The sequence below is a fragment of the Sorex araneus genome, chromosome 2, assembly GCF_027595985.1.
Source record: "Sorex araneus isolate mSorAra2 chromosome 2, mSorAra2.pri, whole genome shotgun sequence".
Lineage (NCBI taxonomy): Eukaryota > Metazoa > Chordata > Mammalia > Eulipotyphla > Soricidae > Sorex > Sorex araneus.
The window spans coordinates 361,084,198-361,111,160 of NC_073303.1; the positions used below are offsets into that span (position 1 = coordinate 361,084,198).

Consider the following 26,963-nt stretch of genomic DNA (forward strand, 5'->3'; position numbering starts at 1 on the left):
CACTGGGTGATAGATATTTAGTAGGTTAGACCACTGGACACACCCATGGGCTGAAAAGGTTTCCTCCAAGCCAACTGAATCAAGACTGTTGATTAGAAATGAAATTTATATGGGAGATGGCAGAAAAGTTGTTCACACTCACAGATCTATTTCTTGACAGCATTGAATCTTATGCTTGGAATCTTTTTGACATTTTGTTTATTTCATGTGGTATAGTCATAGGAAAGTTGGGTTGGAGCCAATGACTTGTAGATTTGTTTTAGTTTGGGGACTACACCTGATTTAACCCCTGCTCTGTTCTCAGGGTTTGCTTTTTGTGGAAATCAAGAAATTCTAAGCAGTGCCAGGGATCACGCCAAGCCCAGCACATGCAAAGCAAGTGCCTTCACCAGCACTCTAGCTCGATAGCTCTGACTTGTAGTTTTTAATGGAATGAATGTTCAGGCTCAGTAAGATACTGGTTTAGTCAACTGCTAGAAAAATAAATACTAGACCACACATGTATAGCTAGAAAATGCTTTGAAGTAGAAAAGTGCTAGCTCTCCTCAGTTACTCAGTCTCAGCTCAAGGCTCAAATTTATTATGAATTCTTATTTATTTATTTTTCTTCAAAAAAGAGATCTAAGTAAGCTTAAAAACATTAGAATCTGTTTTTTCACTTTCACAAAAACTATCTTAGGGATAGAATTTAACTCCATTGTCAGGTACATAGCTGATGCATGTACAAGGACCCCAAGTTGGAGCATTGGCACCTACTGTCCCCTCCCCCGCCACTGGGTGTGACCTGGAGGCCTTAAGTCCGAACAGAGCTATGTCTGATGGCTCTGTAATCTCCAGAACCCTCAACTGTATCACAGGGATCAAATATTAAATCATTTATTTAGTTTATCAAGTATCACCCAAAGTGGTTGCTTACCCCCTACCCTGTGCTTGGGAAGCCCAAAAGAATAATAAATTAACCAAGTTAACTTTAGTGTTATTTCCTTTTTGGAGAGAATAGATACTTGCTCTCTATACTACTAGTTTATATTCCACTCGTTGATATGTTACTTAAAAGAATTGCTACTGGTTTATATAATCAAGTTAGCTGCAGAAGCAGCAAAGCTGCAGAAAATAGTAAAGATGGTAATGGCAGGCAAGCCAAATATAATAATGAGTTTGCAGTAACATTTTGGATAACACTTAAAAATGTTTCAGGTAATGCAGATTTACCCCACTATCTCAAAGATAACTGGAGCTCTTAAACTTACAAAAATAAAAATGACATAAAAGCAAAGAAGCAATTGATATTTACTTAGATGGAAAAAAATTAATCACTGAATCCCCCAATAACCAACTAAATGAAACATAAAGCTTAAAATAACACCAACATCCTGTAAGAGCCAAAGTAATACAATACCATGTCATCTATATAAAGGAGTCTGAAAAATGGGGTCGGGCTATTCCTTTCTCATCAGTCTGGATTTGCACTAGAGCAGCAGCTGCAAAACAAATGCTGATGCCGTGCTTGCTTTTGCTTGCTGTCACACGAACAAAACTCCTCTGGATTCCTTCTGCTTCGCGAAGAAGACATACAGACAATAATGTAGCCTTATGTAAGAGTGAAATCAATAGTCTGAAGTGAACTTCTGAAAAGTAGGGGGATGGGAGTGAAGTACAGTGAATAGAGTGCTTACTTTGCACATGGTTGACCTGGGTTCAGTCTCCAGCATCCCATACTGTGGGTTCAATCCCTGCAACCTCCCAAGCACCACCAGGAACAAACCCTGAGCAAAGTGCCAAGACTAAGCCCTGAGCATCACTGGGTGTGGCCTTCAAAGAAAAAAAGAAGGAAAAGGAAAGTGGGGGAACTCGATTAGTGTATTTTGTTACTTAATGAGACTAGCCAACAGGAATGACTTCTACACTCGTGTTTTCACCATCTGCCATATACCATGCTGCCACTGACATCTAATACTATTATACTACTTAATTTTAGAAATTGAGGGTTGAAAAATTATTTGGGGGCCTTGTGTTTAAAAGGCATATTTTCATTTACTCTTTCTATCTGTGCTTTTCTCATGTTATTTATTTATTTTTATTAAGTAACTCTGAGATACATAGTTACAAAGCTGTTCATGATCAGGTTTTAGTGGTACAGTGGTCCAACACCCACAACTCCACCACTGTATACCCACTTTCCCTCCTGCCACCTCCACACCCCCAGCCTGTCTCTATGTCAGGTAGTTTTCTTCTCTCTCTCTCTCTCTCTCTCTCTCTCTCTCTCTCTCTCTCTCTCTCCTTTTGGGCATTATGGTTTGCCATACAGATCCTGCAGTTCTAATCCAGACCGATCATTTCCAACTATCATTGCCATAGTGATTCTTTCTCTATCCCAACTGCCTTTCCCCCCAGTACTTGAAGCAAGCTTCCAACCATGAGCCAGACCTCCTGCCATTGTTTATATTGTCCTTGGGCATTAGTTTCATATTAGTTTTTTTTTAAAAAAAAAACCACAAATGACTCAATGCCCCTATTGCAAACCACAACACCCAATTGGAGAGAGAGAGATCAAAAGGGAATACCTTGCCACAGAGGCATGGTGGGGTGGGCGGGAGATGGGGTTGGGGGGTGAGAGGGATTCTGGGTTTATTGGTGGTGGAGAATGGGCACTGGTGGAGGGATGTGTTTGCGAACATTGTATGATGGAAAAACAAGCTTGAAAATGTGTGAATCTGTATGTGTACCCTCATGGTGACTCACTAATTAAAGAATAAGATAAATTTAAAAAAATTAAAAAATAAAATAAAATAAACCACAAATGAGTGCAATCATTCTATGTCTGTCCCTCTCTTTCTGAATCATTTCACTCAGCATTATACTCTCCATGTCCATCCATTTATAAGTGAATGGATGGATCATTTGATACAAAAGGCATTGGTAGAACTTAACAAGAAAAAAAAGACGTGACCCCATCAAAAATGGGGAGAAGGGATGAATAGACACTTCATCAAAGAAGAAATACAAATGACCAAAAGACTCATAAAAAAAATCCTCTACATTGCTAATCATCAAGAAAATGCAAATCAAAACAACAGTGCAATACCATCTCACACCACAAAGACTGGCACACATCAAAAATAACAAGAACATGTGATTCTTGGTGGTGGAATATGTGCACTGGTGAAGGGATGGGTGTTCGAGCATTGTATAACTGAGACTTAAACCTGAAAGCTTTGTAACTTTCCACATGGTGATTCAATAAAAGAATAAATTTTGAAAAAAATAACAAGAACAACTAGTGCTGGTGCAGATGTATGGAGAAAGGAATTCTCCTTTATTGTTAGTGGGAATGCCGAATGGTCCAGCCTTTGGGAGAACAATAATGGGCATTACTCAAGTTGCTAGAAATTGAACTTCCATACAACTCAGCGATACCACTTCTGGGAATATGAACTGCAGCACTGTCATAGCACTGTCGTCCCATTGTTCATCGATTTGCTCGAGTGGGCACCAGTAACATCTCCATTCTGAGATTGTTGTTATGTTTTTGGCATATCAAATATGCCACAAGTAGGTTGCCAGGCTATGCCATGTGGGCAGGATACTCTTGGTAACTTGCTGGGCTCTCCAAGAGGAATTAAGGAATCGAACTTGGGTTGGCCACATGCAAGGTAAACACCTTACCTGCTGTGCTATTGTATGTAGAAGAATATACCCAAAAATACTCAGCAGAAATGCCAGCTGTGCTTATATGTTAATTGCAGCACTATTCACAATAGTCAGAATCTGAAAATAAGCCAAGTGTCTTAGAACAGAAGACTGGTTAAAGAAACTATGCTACATCTACACAATGGAATACTATGTAGCTGTTTATCCATGTTCTGTTACAGTAAGATTCTCATGCTTATATCAGTTATCTTTGTGCACTCCTATCTTTTTGGATAAAAGATGTGATTATGTGTTTTCTTTGCACAGATCCAGGACTGCATAGGCAGCTGTATTTTCTGCAAAGACCATCCAATGTTGTGGCGATCGAAGGAAAAGATGCTGTATTGGAGTGTTGTGTTTCTGGCTATCCTCCTCCATATTTTACCTGGATTCGTGGGGAGGAGGTCATCCAACTCAGGTATTATGAATGTACACTTTTGTCAAGTATGTGTTCTTATTTATCGTTTTTCACTTCGACATTAATATCTATTCCATTTTGGCATTAATAGCTAGAAGATATTTCACAGTAACTGAATGTTTACCCAGTATATAGTATATAAGAGACATTTTCCCACTGAACTTAAGGAGTGATTAAAAGATTAAAAATCAAAATACATGAAATCATTCTCCAAAAGAAATTTATGAATCCTGAGTCACTATTAAGATGATACTGCCCTGGAAGTAGCCAAAAAGTACATTGGGAGGTCTCATCCTATAGATTTTTTGTAGCTAGTAAAATGTTTCTTAAGAAACCTCAATTTGGGGATTGTAGTGATAGCACAGTGGGTAGGGTCTTTGCCTTGCACTCAGCTGACCCAGATTCAATTTCCAGCATCTCAAATAATCCTCTGAGCACCGCCAGGAGTAATTCCTGAGTGCATGAGACAGGAGTAACCCCTGTACATCATTGGGTGTAACCTCCCCCCCAAAAAATAAACCTCAAATTTCTCACTTCCAATATGTAATATGTTGTGATATAGCTTATGCAGTTTTAAAAAATTATTATTATTATTTATGGACTGGGGGGCAATTTCGACATACCTGGTAATGTGCAGGAGTTGCTCCTGACTCTGTACTCAGAAATAACCCTTGGCAGCACTCAAGGGACAGCATGTAGAGCTGAGTACTTCGACTCAGGTCATAGTCACCACAGCTGCATGCAAGGTCAAGTGCCTTACATCCGATGTCATCTCTTCAACCCCCATGCAGTTTTTTGTTTATTTGGGGGCCACAACCAGCATTGTTCAGAGCTTACTCCTTGCTCTGTCCTCCAGGATCACTCTGAGTGGGGGTAACGTAAGTGGTGTTAGAGATTGAACCCAAGGTAGCAATTTGCAAGGCAAGGGCCCTACCCACTGTACTATCACTCTGATTCCCCAATCATTTATTCAACGCCGCAATTCTATTTCTCTCACTATTCCAGCTATAAAAATATGTTAGATTAAATAAGAGGGAGGTCTCCTGGATTAAATTTATGGGACATTAATATTAAAGCACAGTTAGAAAATTAACTCATAGAATAGAACATTGAGACTGAAATACTGATGAAATGGATCTCACTTAAGAAATTAGTTTTATTGATTTTGAATACTGGTATGCTCTTTGTAATTACATTTATATCCTATAATCAAATATATTCACAGACAATAAGTTCATCTTTAAATTACATCTGCCGTAAAGGTTTACTAATATAGCAATGTGTGTGCGTAGTGTCACAATACTTATGAAAATTGTATTGAAAACATGCATGGAATCTGTTTGCAGCTTGAATTTTCCAAGATATGTTTTCTGAATACAGCCAGGTATTATGATAAAAATGCTAAATGGGGCTTTGTGCAGAGATTACTAAATTGAATGTCAGGACACGGGACTTGACTTCTACTGTGGGGAACCAATTATCTGGGCCTCGTGATAGTCATACCTAAAATGAGAGAATTAGATTTGGCTGTCTATAACAGAGGTTCCCTAACTTCCTTGGCCTATCACTCCTCTTTCAGGAAAAAGTACCATACCCCTGTAAATCTATCTTCTTTAAGCAAACAAAAAGTATTCCTCATTTGCATCCAAGGTTCATTACAGCACCCCTGAAACCTTCCATTGCCCTTTTGGGGAGCCTTACCAGCCATTTTGAAGTTTTATCTATCGGTATATATTTTCATAACTATTCATTCCACGTTTAATCAGCTTCTTATTTCTGATCACTGCATAAAGCCTTCTAATGGGAGTGCTTTGCCTTGAGTATATTTTTTTGATGAATGAATGGAATGCTATTAATTCTCCATAATAAAAAAAAACTTTCTTTTCTGATTTATACTTTGAATTTTAGTGAATTTATTAAACCTCTTTATCTATTTTTCAATATACATTCATGTTAATATATTTCCTCAATTTTATATTCCTATGTTTCATAGGTCCAAAAAGTATTCTTTACTGGGTGGAAGCAACTTGCTTATCTCCAATGTGACAGATGATGACAGCGGAACTTACACTTGTGTTGTCACATATAAAAATGAGAATATCAGTGCCTCCGCAGAGCTTACAGTGTTGGGTAAGTTAATGACTTGAAATAAATTTGTGTTGTATTCCTCAAAATATGTCACAATAACATACATTTTCAACGCTTACTGCTAAAGTGGTCCCTATGTATTTAGCAATCTTTGCAAATACCAGTATTTCATACATAGGATTGCTCTGCTTGAATGAATTAACAGAGGGATTAACTGAAATGTTTGATTGTTCATTGACTAAACACTAGAGGCATTGTTCTAGTCTATTATGGTGGCAAAAATGAAACCTACTGATATAACTATTTCAAATAAGTTCAGTAACAAATGAGAGGTTTTAAAATTATTGTGAAAGTAAATTAAGAAATTCTGCAAAAAGAAAGTGTGCTTTGGTGGAAGGAAGTCAGATATCCTTTAGGATGATAGCTTCCCTGACATGATTGTATAAATTAATTTTGTTAATTCGGACTTTATACAGCAGGTATTATGTTGAATGTAAATCACTTTTTGATTTTGATTTGGGGGCCACATTCAGCTATGCCCAGAGATTGCTCTTTCCCTCCTTTCTGGCACCGTACTTAGGTATTTAGTGATCGCTCCTGGAGGGCCTCAGCGAACCATATTTGGTGCCAGAAATCAAACCTACATCAGCTGTGTGTATGACAAGGGCCTTAACCTTGATACTATTCCTCTGGCCTGAATGAAAATCCTTAATGCCAAGTAAATTTGAGACAACATTTTATAGCAAGAATCTAATTTAAGAAATTTAAGGAATATCTATGGGTTCATTTTTTTAAAGGTATGGTCACCTGGTATCACTTCAAATCAATGATTTTAATTGTAATATATATTCTAACAAACTCCTATTTATTGTTGTATTCAGATTTCCTTTAGCTAATTTTATTAGAATTATGCAGTTTGGTGAAAATGTCTAAATATTTGTATTTCCATTGCTTCTTTCCTGGAACAACAACAAAAAATGCTTACCACCCATTTTTTTCTCTCTGTAATAAATATTTTTGCCTTTTAAAGAATCCAGAGAAGTAATAGGGTCTTTAAAAGTTATTCTTCAGAAAAGAAGAGGCATGATACACTGATTCTATCTGCTATCTTACATTATAGTACTATAATGTGATTCATTTTGCTTTTAGACTTGAAAGTTTATTCAGAAAAAGCTTTCATCACAGACGGGCTAATAAGTCTTATGATGTGTTAGGCATTGGACTTATTTGTTCTTTGATCAAACCATTAATATTATACTAAGAATAGGCAAAGGATCTTGATTCTTTGGTCTTAAAGATAGCATTATTCTAACTAAATATGCTGTCTTTAAAATGGTAACAATTTAATTTATTCTTCTCTATATGGAAGTCCTTTGGTGAAACAAAGAAAAAGAGAACATTCCCATTTTTAACATCAAAATATATTAATGCATAATGGCTTACAGAATGATTCAGAGAATGACTTCTTACAAGAGAATAAGAATTTTCTTGTAGAGTATAATATTTATCATAAAGCAAATTCAATTATAGAGTAAGCTTGAATTTATCTTGCCCATAAGTAAACTTTTAGATGAGAATTCACGAAGTCAAATTTTATATTAAATTAATTTAAAATATTTGATAGTAAGCTATCATTGATATCTAAGCCAAGTATATAAAGTCTGATTTTGGGGAACAAACTAAGTGAATAGCACTTACATATTAATGTATGCATATATGTGCATACATAAAGATCACTGTCACTATCACTATCATCCCGTTGCTCATCAGTTTTCTTGAACGGGAACCATTGTAAGACTTGTTGTTACTGTGTTTGGCATACCGAATACACCATGGGTAGCTTGCCAGGCTCTGCTGTGTGGGCGAGTTACTCTTGGTAGCTGGCCAGGCTCATAAGGATACTTATAATTGATTGTGAATTATATAAATTAGTTCTATACTTATTTATATGTATAATTCTATCCCAACATAGTAAGAAAAAAGTTAATAAATTTCTCTTATAGGCTTTCATCTCTATTCCCCTGAGGTAAATAATTTTAATAGTTTGGCAGGTTGTATTTCATCATCTCTTCATGCCTCATTCAATTGTGTATAAGTAGTGTAGTATGAGTCACTAGAATAACTTTTTAATTTTTTTATCTAGTGATTCCTCTATTATACACACTTCTAGTGAACTTTGACCAACTGTAACATATTACATTATTTTTCTTAAATTTTTTATTTTATTTTTATAAAATTATTCTCAATAATTTATTGCATTCAATATTCCAACATGAATCCCACCACCTTACACTTTACCCACACCATTATTTTGAATTTTCCCAATGATCGCCCATGCCTGCCTTGAAAGCATGCCCTAAATAATTTATTTCATATTGCTTGCTATGAATAATTCTCTAAAAATTATGAGAAAAGTTTTCCTTCAAAGAAAGTATGTGAAGATTACTGTATCTAACCCTAGAGTCATTGAACCCTTGTATAAGAGATTACTAACATGTTATTACAGGCTGAGTCCTGTGAGCTAATGTGTTTTTTTAATTGAGATTAGTTGCCTTCTACCTTGCATCCTATCCAATGTGTGCTACTCCTAGTACATCAGTGATCTAGAATATGAGATGACACACTGCTGCTGTGTTTGCCTTTTATTTTAAATAAGGTGATAGAGCTGAAGTTCAGTTTTTAACTGGATGGTGACTTTGGGGTCCGAGGCATCTCTGCAGCTTGTTAACCTCTTCTGAGATTTACTTGTGAGTCTCTGGATTATGGCCAGTTAATGAGCATATATGGTGCCAGAGGCAGTTTGTGGGTGTGACTTCCAGGCTTCCAGAGGAACAGGGGGATGGAGGAGGAGGTCGCCCATCCCTGACTCCATGAGAGCTTAGAGATTTCAGTCACAAAATCCACATACCTGAGTTTTTCAGCAGACCCATTCATGAATGAGCCTTGTCTGAGCCTGTGGAGATTGGCCCTAAGTGAAGAAGTGATTGGGTTCTGACTTTCAGCTGCAAGGGCTCTATTAGTCAGGTAGGGGGACTCACATGTCACCTTCTGGGGGTGCCCCGAATATGGGATATGAGGTTCAGCCTAGTGTGGAAACTGGAGGTATCTAACATGTTACATTAAATAATCACAGTTTCACCATTAAAGTGGCATGTATTAACATAAATTAATACAAATATTTAAAATCACAATTTTGTTTACATCTCTATCTACACACACACACACACACACACACACACATATATATATCACAAGCATGTGTGCATACGCGTGAAGAAAATAGCCTTTCCTGAGTGCCACCAAGGTATGATACTCCTTCCTTATAATATCCTCTGTGGGAAGTGAATCAATGGGCCCCCATAAATAGCCTGTTCTTGACACTTCTAATTCTGTCCCAGTTGAGAAATAATAAAAAGAGTTAAGTCATAGGGTGACTCAGATATTCACTTTTTAAAAACAAAGCTGCTGTTGAACATGCAGTTATTTCTGCTTGAGGGAGGGAGTCCCCCTGGTCTATGGCAGTGTGGATCTTGCATGTGGATGTGGCATCACTTGCTGTCAGCCTTCTCCTCCCCCTAGGTGGTGAGAGAAAATGGGTTCACTTGCTCCTTTTTAATCAGATAGGTTCCCAGTAAAGAAAGGTAGGTAGGGGAAAGCGTCACCTTTAATCTCCCAATAGGATTGAATCATTTGTTTCATTTTTCTAACCCCCCATACCACCTACAGGTCTTTCCCAAGGCAGGTCCAGGGTTGTCAAGGGTTGGTGAAGCTAGGAATCTTTTCATGTGAGGCCCCTTCCCAAGGGGGAAAACATTAGTGATGAAGGCGCAGTTATCACCATCCCCATGCCCAACCATAGGAGCTGCAGTGAACCTCATCTTTGGATGAGAGCAACCTTAAGATCTTACTGCTAATGCAATATCGGGACCACAAAGCCAGGAAGTTTGATTCAGGACTCCGACAGCGGCTCTCCTCCCAACCCAGTCAATGTATTTCTCATTTATCTTCTGTTTCTGAAGCACATTTAGAAAAAGGTGGGTTTGTGTGATGCAAATGAGATTACTCTGACATTTCAGCTCGCTTAATAATTGTCTATTGTCACTTATAGCAGATGAAATATGTGACAATACTGCAAAATTCTTGAGATAGCAGATAGGAAGTTTGGCAATGGAGAAAGGATTATAATTGTCCTTTGAGAATAGGTTACAGCAGCTATCATCTCAAAAGCAGACAAAGATTATGCGTGGTTTAAGTTATTGCTTAGTATTTGTCGATAATAAAAATATTTGATATAGTATTTGATTATTCCAATATAAAGGTAAGTTCCTACTACAATACTGAGTTGATTTGGAAAATATAATTCATTACTTTGCTTTAAATAGAAAATGAGAGGAAAGGTATTTTGTTATCAGTGTTATTCATATTTATTTTTTATAATTTTAAAGAGTTAAAGGATAATTTAAATGTGTTATTATGTAAAATCCCACAAGAAAAGCTAGCAGGTCATTTTAAGCTGTAACCGTGAATTTTATTAGTCCTCTCAATGCGTGGTCCCTTTTTTATTTAGACTGGCTTTAAATGGGAGCCTGTATGAATTGACTTTTCACATAAGATATCATTTTAGCTGCAAAAAGATAAAGAGAAATGACGTTTTCCTCAAAAAGACTCGGGGTTAATATATGTTGATACAAATAAGACATTTCCATGATGGAAGTTCCATAGCAATGAAACCTTTCAGAGAAATCTCTATTCCACAAGCTTAAGGACAGCCTGGCCTGAAGCCAATGAAACCTCAAGAAACTTGCAAGTTGACTTCTTAATAAAAACCATGTTAAGGGTTCTGAAAGGTAGTAGGTGGTTAAGGTGCAAGGCCTCGCATGTGGCTGAGCCTGGTTCTATCACTGGCTTCACATGGTTTCTGCAAGATCTCTGGGCGCCGCATTGGAGGCCCCAGGCATCTCCAGGTTTGGCCCTGGAGGAATATAACCCTGACCTGGGTAATTCCTGGCACCACAGTTCTTTGCATGAACCCTGGCCCAGTTGGCTAAGAATTTCTGGGAGAATGGGCCTTGAACCCCTGCCCTCAATAATCATGTTAATATGTCTGGCATACTAGAATAACTACAATATATGCTGTCTGGATATATTTTTAGTGTAGGCATCATTGCACTAGATATGGGAAAGCTGCAAAACCCTCTGAGTTCAGTGGGCTTGAAGCATAGCTACACATTCATATGATCGGTCGTTACAAATTTATATCTGCAATTATATGTTGATCAGATAGAAACAATTGATATGATCTAATACAATGTGAGTGGAGACTTTTCCATATTGGTAATGTACTTAGATTCTCTGAAGACATGAAGACCTGATGGTTTTTGCTCTCACCCTAGAGAAGGCCTTAAGTCCTAGAGTCTGAGGAAGTCCTCAGAACTCCCCCTCGGAAATTGTATTTATTCAAAAGGATTTGAATTATTAGTACCGCAAATGGATTTTGAGCTACTAAATAGTGACAAAAGAATATTTCTTTTGATTCTTCTTTTCAAGATGAAATGCTTTTTGATTCAAGAATTAAAATCACCATTTCTGAACGCACCCATTCTTTTCCCCCCACTTATTATCTTTCTCCACCTACACATACACCTCCTTATACATAGCAAGTAAACCCTTATTAAGCATTTGGAAGAGAATGAACTGCTAGATGAAGTAATACAGAAATGCAGAGATAGTATTTGATCTTGAACCGGGAGGAACCTGGCCTTGTACAAGCCCTGTGAACTGCGCATATACATATAGAAGGTGACATATAGAAGCTTAAGTGTTTAGAAACTTTCAATGCAGAACTGTAAATAACATGCTACTTAACATGTATCTCTGTGTGTACATTTCCTAATTATCCCAATCGCTACATTCTAGAGAAATGTTGCCTGAGTTAGTCTGAGCTAATTCTGTCAGACACAAATAAGTTGTCTGGATCAGTCATTTGCTCAAAACTGAAGACCTGAAACCCCATTTAAGAGTTCTTTAGATCCTTTACCCTGGGATTGACCCATAGAAGTTCCCACGGTGTCTTAGTTCATCATTCTCCTTCCACTGGATTACCTCTGAGAAGTCATTTGAGACAAGTGGTAATTACCCTTGTCCAAGTCCTCCTTCTTAAGACACCAAAACACGATAATGATCTCTAACTCTAAGAACAGCTTAGACACTCTGGGAAATAAATTATAATTATTATCTACAACTGGAGCGATAGCATAGCGGGTAGGGTGTTTGCCTTGCACATGGCCGACCCAAGTTCGATTCCTCTGTCCCTCTCAGAGAACTCAGCAAGCTACCGAGAGTATTCCACCCACATGGCAGAGCCCGGCAAGCTACCCATGGCATATTCGATATGCCAAAACCAGTAACAAGCCTCACAATGGAGATATTACTGGTGCCCGCTTGAGCAAATTGATGAACAATGGGACAATAGTGCTACTGTGCATTATCTTACAACACTTACCAGAAGTCTAACGGTTAGTTTTAAAGATTGAAACCAAAATGAAACAGGACAGAATATCATAAATAGCAAAACATGGCATGGATTCTCTTCTTACCAAATTCTCTTCATCTCTAAACTATGTAAAACAACCACTGGTCCCACATTAAAGGGTTCCTCAACATTGCCATGAATGGTAGAAAGATCTTATATGTACTAGTGATACACTAAAAATTTTTTTGTCAGGAATCTTTAGAAATACACATAAGGGTCAGAGAGATAGTACAAAAGGTAAGGCTTTGCCTTGCATGTAGCCAACTGTTGCTTGTATCCCTGGGACCAACTATGGCTCCCAGCACCAGTAGGGCTAACTCCTAGTAGAGTCAGAAGCATTCCCTGAGCACTTTTTGGTGTGTCACAGAAGGCTTCTCACCACCCCATAAAAATACAGACATGAAATTAGATTGTTTACAAGATGAAACACAGTATATGCAATATTTTTGTATTTTTCACTTTCCCGAATTCTCCTACAGTGGGTTTATTGTGCTTTTCTTGCAGCAAGATTTTGAGAATTGAAACGCAAATGCTGTATCTTACTTATCAGACTCTCTCACATCCTTAGTAATTCTCCGGTTTGTCTGAGTTTCAAACATCAGAAGTCCTGTTGGATATTTATATAACTTTCAATCAAAATATTTCACAAGCTCCCCAGTGAAACTTATATTTGTATGTTTGTTTCAAAGACCACTATTATGTGCTACATTGATCCCTTTCAAGTTTTAAAATATGTTCTATTTTTAATATAGTAATCATCTCTTTAGTATTTTAAGTAGATGATTTTATTTTGCATCCTGTCTTTTTAAATGTTCTGTTCCAATTTCAATGGTAAACATATAATTAATAATGAATAAATTGTTTTCTGCTTCTTTTCTAAGTAAGTTCTTATATTCTATAAATTTTTATGTGTTACATTAAGCACATAAATATTCATACAACATCAACTCTCAGAGGTTCTAGTAATGGGAGGAAACCAAGTAATTAAAAGTTGAGACTGACTGGGGTGAGAGCATCAGAGGCACATGGTGGGCACATGCAAGATCCTGATTGGATCCCTGGGACTGCATGCACCCACCTCAGTATGGCTGGTGGAGCTGGGGGGGGGGGACTCTCAGCACTCCTAGAGCAGCCTGTAAAGTCCCTCATACCGCGGGATAAGAGCGACTTTGTGACCTGGATTGCACCTTCAGCCCTCAGGTCCAGGGGACCAGAGCAACAGCAAGCATTGCCCATTGCCTTCTGAGAAGTATTTGGGTGTCCCCCCTACCAAAATTGTAATGAGTCTCTATCCTCTTATATATATGGATGATTTTGAAATTTTATTTGAAATGATAGTTGCTCTCTAAGAGGGACAGAGGCTTTTGGGCTGCCTCTAATCGCCTTTACAGGTGTTCCCAGTCTACCGAATGTAAGCTTTTGGTCGACTGGCATGTTGTAACGATTTGCACACTGACACACACCTGCCTGCATCTCTGGCCTGAACCTGGGACATCTGCGGACTCAGGTTGATCTTGAAGTAGATGGAGTGCACCCAGAGGCTGTTGAGCAGCTTGCAGAGCAGGACCCTATCATGGAGGGTCTGTGCCAGGTCAAACACCTGCGGCGAGTTCCAGGTCACCCGGTGGTTGGCTGACAGCACCCCACAGTGGACAAGCCACTGCGTGCACTGCCACCACAGCTCTATATCTAATGGTGATGTGACTCGGCCTGGCTGGAGCAGGCGGTGACGCTGTGGCTGCCACCGCAGTTTCTCTGTGCCCCGCCAACATATTCTGTCTGAATCTTGCAAAACAACCAGTGATGTCCATCAGGAATCACGCATAGAGTTCCAGCAAGAATCAAGCATAGAGTTCCGTGCCTGGCTGCATGCTGAGCCGCGCAGTCTAAGGCAAAATGGCAAGCCGGGTTCAGGAGAGCGTGAGGGGTTCGGGAGGCGTCGGAACCATCTTGCCTCCAATCAAATATGGTGTGGTAATTATGGAAAATGATTAGGGAGTGTCTTATGATGTGTTTAGGAATATGTTCACGCACACATGAAGCTCAGCCAGAGTGTGTGGAAAGTGACCTGGGGCATGGTGGCGGTTGGGTTGCAGAGGTCATCTGCCGGGGCTGGGTCCCTTGGGGAGGGGAGGGCTCTCACCCGACTCCCTCTAGGGCACCCCAAGTGAAAGCAGCCTGGTGCAGAGTCCAGTGGCATGGTTATGGGGCCTCATTTTATGCTCCCTTCCGGGAGGAGCAGCTGTGAGTTCTGGACAGTGGCCAATGAGAGCCATTCATGTGCATCACTAATTAGATGACAAGGCATTGGCTACCTTAAGAGAGTCATAGTTACTCCTGCCATTTTCCCACGCTTCATTGAATTTCTTCACTTTGACATTCAGAGCACTGGGCAGAAATAACATTGTGTCACCACTCACCATGGGCCTTTGTGATGCTTTGTTTTAATAAAACAGTCAGATTCCCCTGGTCTGCACCAGTTCTAAGTTGGCTGTCAGGCACCAGCCAAGGTGAGGCACCCTGAGGAACCTCGGCAAAGGGGCAGTCCCAGCGGGGAGACCAGCGTGTACACCAGGGTGCTGAGAAGGCATGGGGAAGGAGGAGGAGGACTCCCCCAGCCACCCCTTGGCACTCAACTTGGCCCGCCAAGATGCCAGCACCCACTGGGATCCCTGAGAAAGCAGCAACACCTGCTGCAACTAGGGCTATCCACAAGAATGGCCAGGCTCGTGTCCAGTGTTATCACCATCACCACCTCCCAGGTGCCCACCTCCCAACCCTCCACTGCAGGGAGCCCTACTGGCAAGCTACAGAGAGTATCCCGCCCACACAGCAGCGCCTGGCAAGCTTCCCATGGTGTACTCAATATGCCAAAAACAGTAATAAAGATAGTTCTCATTCCCCTGATCCTGAAAGAGTCCCTAATACGCTATCAGGCTACACTAGTACGTGACAGGGACGAATAGAGACGTTACTGGTGCCCGCTCAAGCAAATCCATGAACAATAGGATGACAGTGATACAGTGATATTAGTTGCACTTTCTGAGCACATAAACATACAAACAAAAAACTGGCGATTTTTTTTCCTCTGAGAGTGTGTGGCGTCCACCTCCTATTAAGCTGGGATTGTACTTTTATGTTTTTATGAACTTGCTGGCTGATCACCTGTGTTGGGTGTTGATTTAGGCCTTAACCATTAAGGTCAAAGATTAATTGCAAACTATATTGATACCATTGATCATTCTACTACCATAAATGGTTCTTAATTTGAATGCATTTCTTTAAATTTAAGTTAGCTTTTTGGTTTAAGTAGCTGCCCTTCTATTTGATGTCTATGTTTATTAGCAGTTGACTTCTTCATCCAGATTCAAAAATGTTTTGAAGAATTTATTGAATCACCATGAGATACACAATTATAAAGTTGTTCATGATTGTGTTTCAGTCATTCAATTTCCAACATCCATCCCTTCACCAGGGTACATTTTCCACCAGCAATATCCCCAGTTTCCCTACTGCCCTCTGCCCACTCCCAGCCTGCTTCTATGGCAGATACTTCTCTCTCTCCACTTCTCTGCCTCTCTCTCTGTCTCTCTCTCTGTCTCTCTCTGTCTCTCTCTGTCTCTCTCTCTCTCTCCCTTTCTCTCTCTCTGTGGAACTGTAGTTTCCAATAAGGTAATTGTGAGGTATCATGAATCTCCCTTTGCCTGCTTTCAGCACTCATTTTTCTGTCCAGAGTGATCATTTCCAACTAGCACTGACAGTGCTCGCTTGTCTGTCATAACTGCCTCCCACTCCCCAACTTGTGGAAAGCTTCCTACTATCTGCCAGTCCTCCTGGTCCTCATTTATTATTGGTTATAGAGCTAAAAGTAGCACCTTAGGTAAGTTTATATGATCTTCATTCAGTTTTTTATATAACAGCAGAATAATTGTTAAGTATTTTGAAATTAGTTATGGTTCTCAATTGTAGGGATGTGATTCCATATGCATACATATATGCATATATAATTGCATATACCTAGTATATAGAAAAATTTAAGAACAATCAAAATCACTAACTGCTTTTCCCCATAAAAATCTTAGCTTCTTATTATAGTTATTTTCCTTAACTGAGATGGCTGCTATAGCAAGAATATGCAAATGTTCTATCAACAATAAAGTTTTGAAGATTCTACTGACTATATGGATATTTTCAAAGAAAAGATAGTAGTTCAGGATAATAACAATGAAATTATTTTTATTATAATTATACTGATACTAAATGCAAATTAAATTTGGAGTGGGGTTTTTCTTTTATATAATTTATTTGAAAGACTATTGTATGGAGATTCCTTCCCTCTTCCATTGGAGAAAATCATGTTAACAGTGTTTTCAATTTATTCTTGAGATAGTTATGAATCTATTCTTTCTTTCTGACTTGAACAGACATGGAAACAGAAATGAAGGGAGTGGCAAAATCTACGTAGTAATTCAGAGCATTGAAAAGGCAATACAAAGCTCTTATTTTAATTAGACCTAATACTCTCAGCAAGGTGAATTGAGCATCTGTGGTTTAGACAGAGAAGAACTGTTGATAGCAGTGGGCATCACATGCCATACCTGTCCCAAACTATCAGCTGCACAGCATCCCAGTGTGTGGGGGAATAGGACTTAAACTAAATTAGCTGGGACTGTATTAATTAAACGTATTCAAGGAATTGATAGTTGTTTTGGCCAATGTTCAGATAAGGCAACAAAGTATACTCTCTCCATATATACAGATATATGGATACACACACATATATGTATGTAAATATATAAATATATATGGTATACAGGTCTATATATAATTTTATGATTTTTATTAAGTACATCTAAGTATAATTTTTTTCATTAATATTACATAGCAAAGAAGGGAATCATCTTTATAATATGTTGATCTTTGAGTAGGGAACCCCAAAGTCTATCTGTTAATTCTTGCCTATAATGTATACTAGAAGACCAGGGCTTCTACCACCACCTTGTGGCAGTGTACTAAGGGCAAATAGCACGTTATTAAAAACATACAGGTTTTAGCAGGGACTTTCTATCTCTGCTAGCCATTAGTTGGTTTAGTTATGCATTTACAAATGTATGTTGAAAACATAATAATTTCTTTCCAAGTGCCTTGAAAAGCCATATTTATGTATAATTTAGTATACTTCACTTACCATATAATTTTGCATTTAAAGTATGTGTGGTTTTTAGTTAAATCACGGGTGTGTGCCAGCATCTTAGACCACAGTCAATTTTAGAGAACTTCATCACCTCAAAAGATATACCACAGCCTTTAGTTATTATTACCATATCCCTCCTCCTCCAGCTGCACTGAGGCAGCACCAATCTGCTTTTAGACTTGACTGATTTCCACATTGGAGGCTTCAAAAGAATGGAATCATAGAGCATGTTGCATTTTGTGACTGGTTTATTGAACTTGGTATAATGTTTTTATACTGGTTCATCCTCAGAGAATATATCAGCACTTCATTAATTTTCATGGTTAAATAATATATTCTTGAACATATATTTCATATTTTATTATCTAAGTAGTAGTGTTTGATTTTTTTTTGTATCTTTTGATTATGGTGATTAATTTGCCTGAGAAACTTCTGTACCAGTTTCTTGGGTGAACAACTAGGGATGATCTTACCAAGTTATGTGCTAAGTGTTTAATATTTTGAGAAATAACTATAATGTTTTCCAAAGAAAACAGTTCCTTAAGTTGTTTTTTTTATATTTTCCAAATTTTAAACTTACACTAGCAAACTGTTAGTAGTTTTATTTTTGTACATCATGTCAAATGCGTAGGCAAAATTTTATTAGGTAAAATTTTAGCCAATCTGGTAGGTATGAAGGTGTTTCTCATTGTGTATTTTATTAGCATTGGTCTAATGACAGATGTTATTGAGTACCTTTTCAAGGGTTTATTAAATGTGTTTATATTTCTGCAGTAAAATGTCCATTCATTTTTTTTTTTTTTTTGCTTTTTGGGTCATACCCAGCAATACACAGGGGTTACTCCTGACTCTGAACTCAGGAATTACTCCTGGCGGTGCTCATGGGACCGCATTTAATGCTGGGAATAGAAATCGGGTCAGCCGTATGCAAGCCCTACCTGCTGTGCTATAGCTCCAGCCCCCACTGTTCAGATTTTTTTGCTTATTTTTAATTCGGTTATTTATATTTTGTTGTTGAGCTGTAATAGCTTTTTATGAACTTGTGCAGGAAGTGTAGTAGATTGCTATCAGAGAAACAGCCTAAATCAAAAGCCATACTGGTATTTCTATATGTAATTTGAAGTCATTGGTTACTTAGGTGAACATTATTATGTAACAAGGCCAGTTTTTGTGGTTTTTTTATTGTAAACAAAAATTGTGTTATATATGCATTCTGCTCTTTGATTATTAGACCTGACACTTTACATCCTTGTGACAATTGTCTCCTTTTCCTATCCTTTTCTAATTACTTTTATTAGCCACCAATAATACTTGATACATTGTTTAGGCAGTTTCCTCAGAAATTCTATGTGTTTCTATCACATAAAACTCAGAAGTGATTGTATCTTTGTCATTCTCATCTCCCTGGCATCTTGTATACCAACTGACATGAGCTATACGTTTGGGAGTATGCATATTTTTCTTGCAGAGTTGAATTTTTATTTTCGAATTTGAATTAAAGTGTGTGAAAAGTTATGTTTTATTCATGTAGTTCTTCATGTGACTAAAAAACTGTGTACAATCCTCAGATTCCAGGTTATCTTTCTCATCATCCATACTTCTGTTGTTCAGAAAAGTTGTTCCGATGAATGGAGTTTTAACTAAAGTAAAGAAAAATCTTATAATGTCCTCAATTGCAGCAGATATATTTTGACAGTTGCTTCCTATGAAGAACATTTTGAGTACAATTTCAAAATACACAGAATGGAAGGTTAAAGATGTAGCAACTACAAGTTCAAGATAGATATGCAGTAAAAATAAAGGCTAAATATTATTGATCACTAACATTGTTTCAACTGATCATTATTATCACTTGTTTCCAAAAATTTTTTTAAAACACAAAACACAGTACAAAAATCCCTCCATGGTATCTTCAGTTTGAGAAAAGTAGGTGCAAATACAGTTAAATTAAATAGGTACATACTTTAGAATGTCTCCGAATCTCTAGCAGACCAACAGAGAATAACTGAGTGTGTTTCGCAAAAGCTATTGAATGAAAACTCTCCCCCTACATGTAGTTGGAGAGTTAAAGAGTATTCTAACTGATGAGCTACTAACAGGACCCAGGCTACACCAATATGGCTTTCATGCAGTTCTGGGTTGTTGTATACTTTTCTATGGAAACAGCCTGCATAATTAAAAGGGAATTTTTACCAGGGTTAATGACTGTAGCCTATTTTCTTATTCTTGCAGTTAGGACCCATTATATGTTCTCTATGAAGCAACATGATGCCATTTTAATCACAGCCCAGTTCTTCCCTCCTGCTAAGATACATAAATGTGATATTTGTGACTTCACATCTACTAATTCTTTAGAGGACCAGCAAAGAAAATAATTAGTCCCATTGATTCAATTATATTATTCCATTTTCCCTTGGTATATTTTTCCTGACATTTAAATAGTAGTTAGTGCGTCGTACTATTGAATGCTCAGTAATAACACTTTATCATCAATGTACAGCATATTAAAACAAAAGAAATTTTAAATGAGCTGGAGGATATCTGATGTGCAAGAGAGATAGAGAGAGAGAGAGAGAGAGAGAGTGTGTGAGAGTGTGTGTGTGTGTGTGTGTGTGTGTGTGAGTGCATGTGCATGAGAGAGAGAGAGAAAGAGTGAAAGAAAAATTCTTAAAGGATGGTTAGTCAGACAGAGTGGGGATGGCTGAAGTAGTATTGTGTTTCTCCTTTTGAATGATAATTTAGGTTGCAAAATACCTCCTTGGGAATTACACTACCCACAGTCATTATGTAGATATATGCAGGAAATAGAATGAGAGTAGGGAAATTTTCCTTGTTTGAATTTAAAGCAATAATAAAATAATAATAAACAAAATTCTGTTCCCAGAAGAAGATATCAGTGAGTGAATTTTTCTCCTCACTGCCTCTTCTCTCCTCTTCTATGTAAACAGAAGAGCACATTTCTTCTCATTTTTCACTTTTACTGCAAACTGGTTGGTTTTATTTTTTAACTCAATGTCTTATAAACATTTTCTACATATCCACAAAAGTGAGGTATGGCTTGATATTCAAAATTTAAAACCAACAAAAATTGAGTTAGGTGTCCAAATACAAAATGAGAGGCTTTGGGGGAGAGATGGGCTATACAATATCAACACTACTACAAACACTAAAAAAATGCAAAAATTATTGAAACAATGATATGGAGATATTTTTAGTGCTGGAATATAGGGAGGGACCCTTTAATAAGGAAGAGGAAGAACAGGTAAGAGAACTGGGTGGGAGATTGGGATAGAGAAAGACAATATCCAAGTGAAGGAAACCTTGTCACCTGTATGAATTGACTTAAGATTTGTAGTTTCTCTCTAATAAACAGTATTTGCAACAGTGTGTGAGATAGAACCAAGCCAAAAATTAGGATTCAAATAGGTTTAGCATGTCTCCAATTATACCTACTGCAGAAATCTGGACCTAGGGAAAAAGACTGGCCAATATGATACACTGTAGCACTGTCACACTGTCAGTCCAGTCAATTTGCTTGAGTGGGCACCAGTAACTTCTCCACTGTGAGACTTGTTACTGTTTTTGGCATATCAAATACACCACGGGTTGCTTGCCAGACTGCTGTGTGGGCAGGATACTCTCAGTTGATTGCTGGGCTTTCCAAGAGGAACAGAGAACTTGAACCCGGGTAGGCCTTGTGCAAGGTAAACACCCTACCCGCTGTGCTATCTAGCTTTTTAAATTTGCTGATGACTGAAGTTATTCTAGCAGTGAGATACTTGGGTCACGCAAGAATATTTTATAATGTGTGAACGGACAAAAAAATAATATATACTTTTCAGGGGTGGAAAGCTTAAGTCAGTATAGCTGAAGAAATATAATCCAAATTATGCCACTATCCCTTGAAGATAGTTCAATTAAAGAAACAGTTCAAAAGGCTAACCAAATGCCAGAGATAACCCTGTAACCAAAAAAAAAAAAAGAAAAGGATTTTATAATTTTGTTAGATCTTTGAGCAGACTAACGGTTTTGAACTTGGAGTAGAGTTCAAAGTTCTATTCAACGCATTCCATTAAATCCAGACAAAAGTGTCTTAAAGCTTAACTGAAATGAACAAAGGAATGAAATAGCAAGAATGATATGAGAAATTTTCAGTTTCGTAAAGGTATTAGTGAAAAGGGTCACAAAAAGATGCAAGTCTATGAACAATATTAGTAAGTGGAACATACTAATGTTCCACAAATTCAGTAATGCTGTACTGTGGAGAACTTTGTTTAAAACTTGAGGTAAATTTAAGACAAAAGAAAAAGTAGAACTTTTTACATAGCTTTTTCTTTCAAGTTGTCAAGATTATCGGGAATGAAAATAACTATTGGTTTTGCAAAGATGAGATTCATAATGATTTCTGAAAGAGTAACTATAGATTATTTAGGACATTTCCTTAACATTTTAAAACCATAATTTAAGGAATTATCCAAAATAATATATACTCATGAAAAAACAGTCTATGAATTGATGACTGATAGTAGTAAATCTTCATTTAAACATGCTTATTAATATACAAAACAAATATGCATTTCTGTTTTTCCATAAATCTGAGATAGGTTTTGTCATTATAAGAGGGATGTGTTTCATGAGTTACAGGTAGATTTGAAAATATAGACTACAGACAGCATGATAATTCCTTTATTATCCAAAGATAACTACTTTTAATTTTTTCTGTGCTATTTTCTCTATATTGTGTTTTTATGTTGTTTAATAGTGTGTTCTCATTGCTACTAGTTACATAGTTGTTAATATAAAATGACATTCTAAAACATAATATTTTAAATACTTTGTGAATTAAAATAAGCTCAAGCATTTGCAATTCATCTTAACAATAATTAATTTTTTCTACATGTCAAAAATGATATGACTATATACATTTTACCTTTATTAATTAGTTTTAATAGTTGTATTTATTACAACTACATACATTTTATATACAACTATGTATAACTATATACATTTTACCTTTATTAATTAATTTTAATAGTTGTATTTATTACACTAATGAATTAGGCAGGTATCTACTTCTACATTATTTTCATAGCCATCACATTTTGTTTTTATTACACTTAGTTTGGTTTGTTTGAATATTATTCTATTTGGCTTGTAAATATTGTTTTAGATGTATCTAAATACCCTTTAGAATATCCCTCTTATTTTCTTAGTATATGTCCAATTTTGAATATTTTGCCTTTTCAAGGGAAATTTTTCCTTACATGCAATTATTAAAAAAATTTGTTTGGCACGGTGATTCACTAATAAAAATAACTAAAATAAAATAAAATTTGGATAAAAATTTTTGTTTGGTTTGTTTTTGTGCTACACCTGGTACTTCTCAGGCCTTGTTCCTGACTCTGCACCCAGGGATCATTCCTGGTGGGCTCAGGGGACCATATGTGGTGCCGGGGATTGAATCTGGGTCAGCTCATTCAAGGCTAATGCCCTGCCTGTTGTACTATTGCTCTGACCCCTTACATATAATTATTTTTGACACAGCTTATTGTCTCAAGATATTTGAAATAAAATATGAGCGTGAATACCAGTACTTTTAAGTAGTGACACTGCAAAGTTTTATGTAAATTTAATTGATGAATTTTTATAGGTGGGATGGATTGGGTCACACCTGGGCAGAGTTTCCTCCTGGCTATGTGCTCAGGGTCCACTCTTGATGGTGCTCTTAGGACTAGATGTGGTGCCAGGGATCAAATTGTGGTTGGCAGCATGCCAGGAAAGCACCTTCACCCCTGTACTATTTCTCCTGCTGCATAAAAGAGATTTAAGGCAAGATATAATGCATGGCACATTAAATAAATATTTAAACTAATTTAATTGTTTTGAGCTTCTCAAAATTAATTTATATCCTGTTTTATTATTTATGTACCATGTTGGTATTTTGCTTATATTTTCCATATTAGAGATTTGTTTTATTTAGGGGCTGGCATATAGTTATAGGGTTTAAGACACATGGCTAGCATAGAATAGGCCAGAATTTGAATCTTGGTACCACATTATCTGCTGAGTTTTTACCAGATGATCCCTGGAGACCATTGAACATCACTAGTACAAATTATACTGGCAATTAACCAGACTGATAAAATTTGTTGCATAAGTGTATTCCTCCCAACTGTACATGCCTAATGGCTAATTTAGAATGCCATTTTTTCCCTGTAGCCTCTTCTTCCTTCAGACTTTATGATAAGAATTGTTTAGTACCAGGTAAGTTTTAATCAATTAAAATAATTTGAGGCAATAGTCCCTACTTTTTCAAATTTAATGTTTATTGTAATTTTTCATATTTATGTTCATATAATAACTTAATTTTTAACTAACAGAATAGATGTTGACACATAAGATAATGACAAATATATATCATTAAATAAGAACAGTATTACTGACATTTCATGTTTGTATTGATAAGTGGGTATTTTTTTTTTCTTTTTGGGTCATACCTGGCAATACACAGGGGTTACTCATGGCTTTGCACTCAGGAATTACTCCTGGCAGTGCTCAGGGGACCATATGGGATGCTGGGAGTCAAACCCGGGTTGACCGCTTGCAAGGCAAATGCCCTACCTGCTGTACTATCGCTCCAGCCCCTGATAAGCGTTTTATAGTATCTATCTTTATGATAGTTTTCTATTTTAATGTGCAAAAGCACTTTACACAGATCATATATGTGTTATATATTATATATATGTAGTTAAAACTTATCTACTTTGAGAAAATAAAGAGTGTTTCTTATTAATTTCTGTCTTTTTCTGATACTCAAAAATACCGAAGGAGACATTCTCTGTGATACTGGCACCCTTTGAAATGAGTGGAGAGTGATGCTGATGAAAATACCAAAGCTTCCCAACAAACCTGGGTTTTCCAGTGTAATAAAACATCCTTTAGTGAACAATGCTTTTTGAATTCACTGTGCACAGTAATGACAAAGCAAAAGGAGGCAGGTGTATTTCCTTGGTATTGTGGATAATTACAATGCATAGTTGCATCCACAAGATGAGAATCATACTTAGGAATCCTGATGGGAACTATGGATTTTAGCAAGATCTCTGGAATCATGTAAACATCATACAAATGGATACCTGAGTTGCAAAAATTCAGAACTCAAAAGTAGAATCACTGTCTACCCGTAGCTTCATCACCGGGTTAGCATCTGAAACTGGATGCTGCTATTAAGTTCACACTCCACACTCACAGTTTTTATGTAAAGAAACAGGAAATAACTCTCTAATTTTTATATGAGTTCTATAAGAAAGAGCAAGTGAAAAATATTGGTGAGGGATATGGGCAGCCAAAGAGGCAGAAATTATTGAAATAGGAAAAGTGCTTTAAATATGCTATTCGGACAAACAACAGCAACAGCACTTGGATTAGGTAATAAGCAGGAATCTTGTTCTCCACTGCAAACTACTGAAAAAGGAAGCAGGGCCAGAGAGATAACCCAGGGGTTTAGGAGGATGCTTTGCATGCAGCCAATTCCAGTTTGATTCTCAGCACCCACTGGTTCTTTCCTGGCACGGTTAAATCCCAGAACTGCAACGTCTCAGTGGCACTGAAACCTCAGGGCCTTGTATTGAACTCTAGGCCCAGTTGGCAGAGAAGCTCTGGAAGAAACTTCTAGCCTCCTAGATACTGTTTAAGGAACAGTAAATAAATAATAAACTAAACAAGAAAATAAACTATTAGGGTCATAGAGATAGACAGGGATTGAGGCACTTATCTTGCATGTGGTCAACCCCACTTTGACCCCCAGCATCGCAAATAGACCCCTGTGTACTATCAGGAATGATACCTGAACATAGCGTCAGGAGTAATCCCTGAGTATAACTAGGCATGCCTCCTTGCACACACTGAGAGGAAGAGAGAGAGAGAGAGAGAGAGAGAGAGAGAGAGAGAGAGAGAGAGAGAGAGAGAGAGAGAGAGAGAGAGAGAGAGAGAGAGACGATATGTAGAGGGGTGAAACCAAAAATTAGTTTTTCCTGGAGTTTTTGATACAAGAGAACCACTACCTAAAGAATAAAGGCCATTTTAAGCATGGATCAACAATCATATCTCCCTCTGTAACACACACACACAGAAAAATTCACTGTATTACTGTGTAATATGCAATGCATGATGGTAAAGGATGTGTTTTCATTTGTCTTAGTCTAATCTACTTAGCAAAACAGACAACTTCAATAAGATTATTTTCAATCAGTGGTTTTCAACAATTTTATACTTATACATGGGTACTGTTCTATACACTCGTCAGTTGTAAACTACTGCTTTGGATAGTTTAACATCAACTTTAATTGAAGCATTCGGAGATCCTAGAATACCAAATTTCTTCACAGTGCTATAAAAATCTCATGTGTCCATACTTTACTATAATATTTATAAAGAACATTCATATAGTAAGGCTAAATTTACCATCTTCCCAACACCTCTATGACCTTCCCCTGTTGGTGCTATAATTTTATTAGAAGATAGAGAATTAAATTTTGACAAGAAACAATGCCTTTCTAAAAGTAATGTGTGGGAAACCTAAGATTGATGATTTTTTTTAAAAAGTGATGATTTTATACAAAGGTAAATATGCTATATTTAATTATATCTATTTTCCTTCATTTCCCAAATCTAATAGCAAATATATGTGAACATAGTCTGCTCTCCTATAAGAATATTATGAAGTTTTATTAGTTCTAAACTGAAATATGAATCTTTGTTAAAAGAAACATGTTTTCTGGAATATTAGAGAGGCCTATTAAAGTACAGATAATTGCAAGTTAATTCCTATGGCATTAAATGTTTTCATTAGGTCTATTATTGCCTTATTACTATAGTTTCTAAAACATATCAATCAATAAAATACATATGCTTTCAGTGCCTTTAAGCAAATTACAACTAAACAAAACAGTCCACACTATTGCCAGTTGTTCTGCCATTACAGATACAGCGGTTTGAGCTAAAGTTGATCTGAAGGCTGATTTCAGCCCTCCCTTGGGCAG

At 37.2% G+C, this 26,963-nt stretch overlaps 1 protein-coding gene across 1 annotated transcript in view; it reads left to right on the forward strand.

The window, feature by feature from the left end:
* DCC (DCC netrin 1 receptor) overlaps nt 1-26,963 on the forward strand; it is a 1,194,095-nt gene that overhangs the window by 583,357 nt on the left and 583,775 nt on the right. The window contains exons 4-5 of the mRNA XM_055127868.1: nt 3,958-4,108; nt 6,102-6,238. Of these exons, the coding sequence (XP_054983843.1) occupies nt 3,958-4,108; nt 6,102-6,238 (288 nt within the window). The remainder of the gene's footprint in view (nt 1-3,957; nt 4,109-6,101; nt 6,239-26,963) is intronic.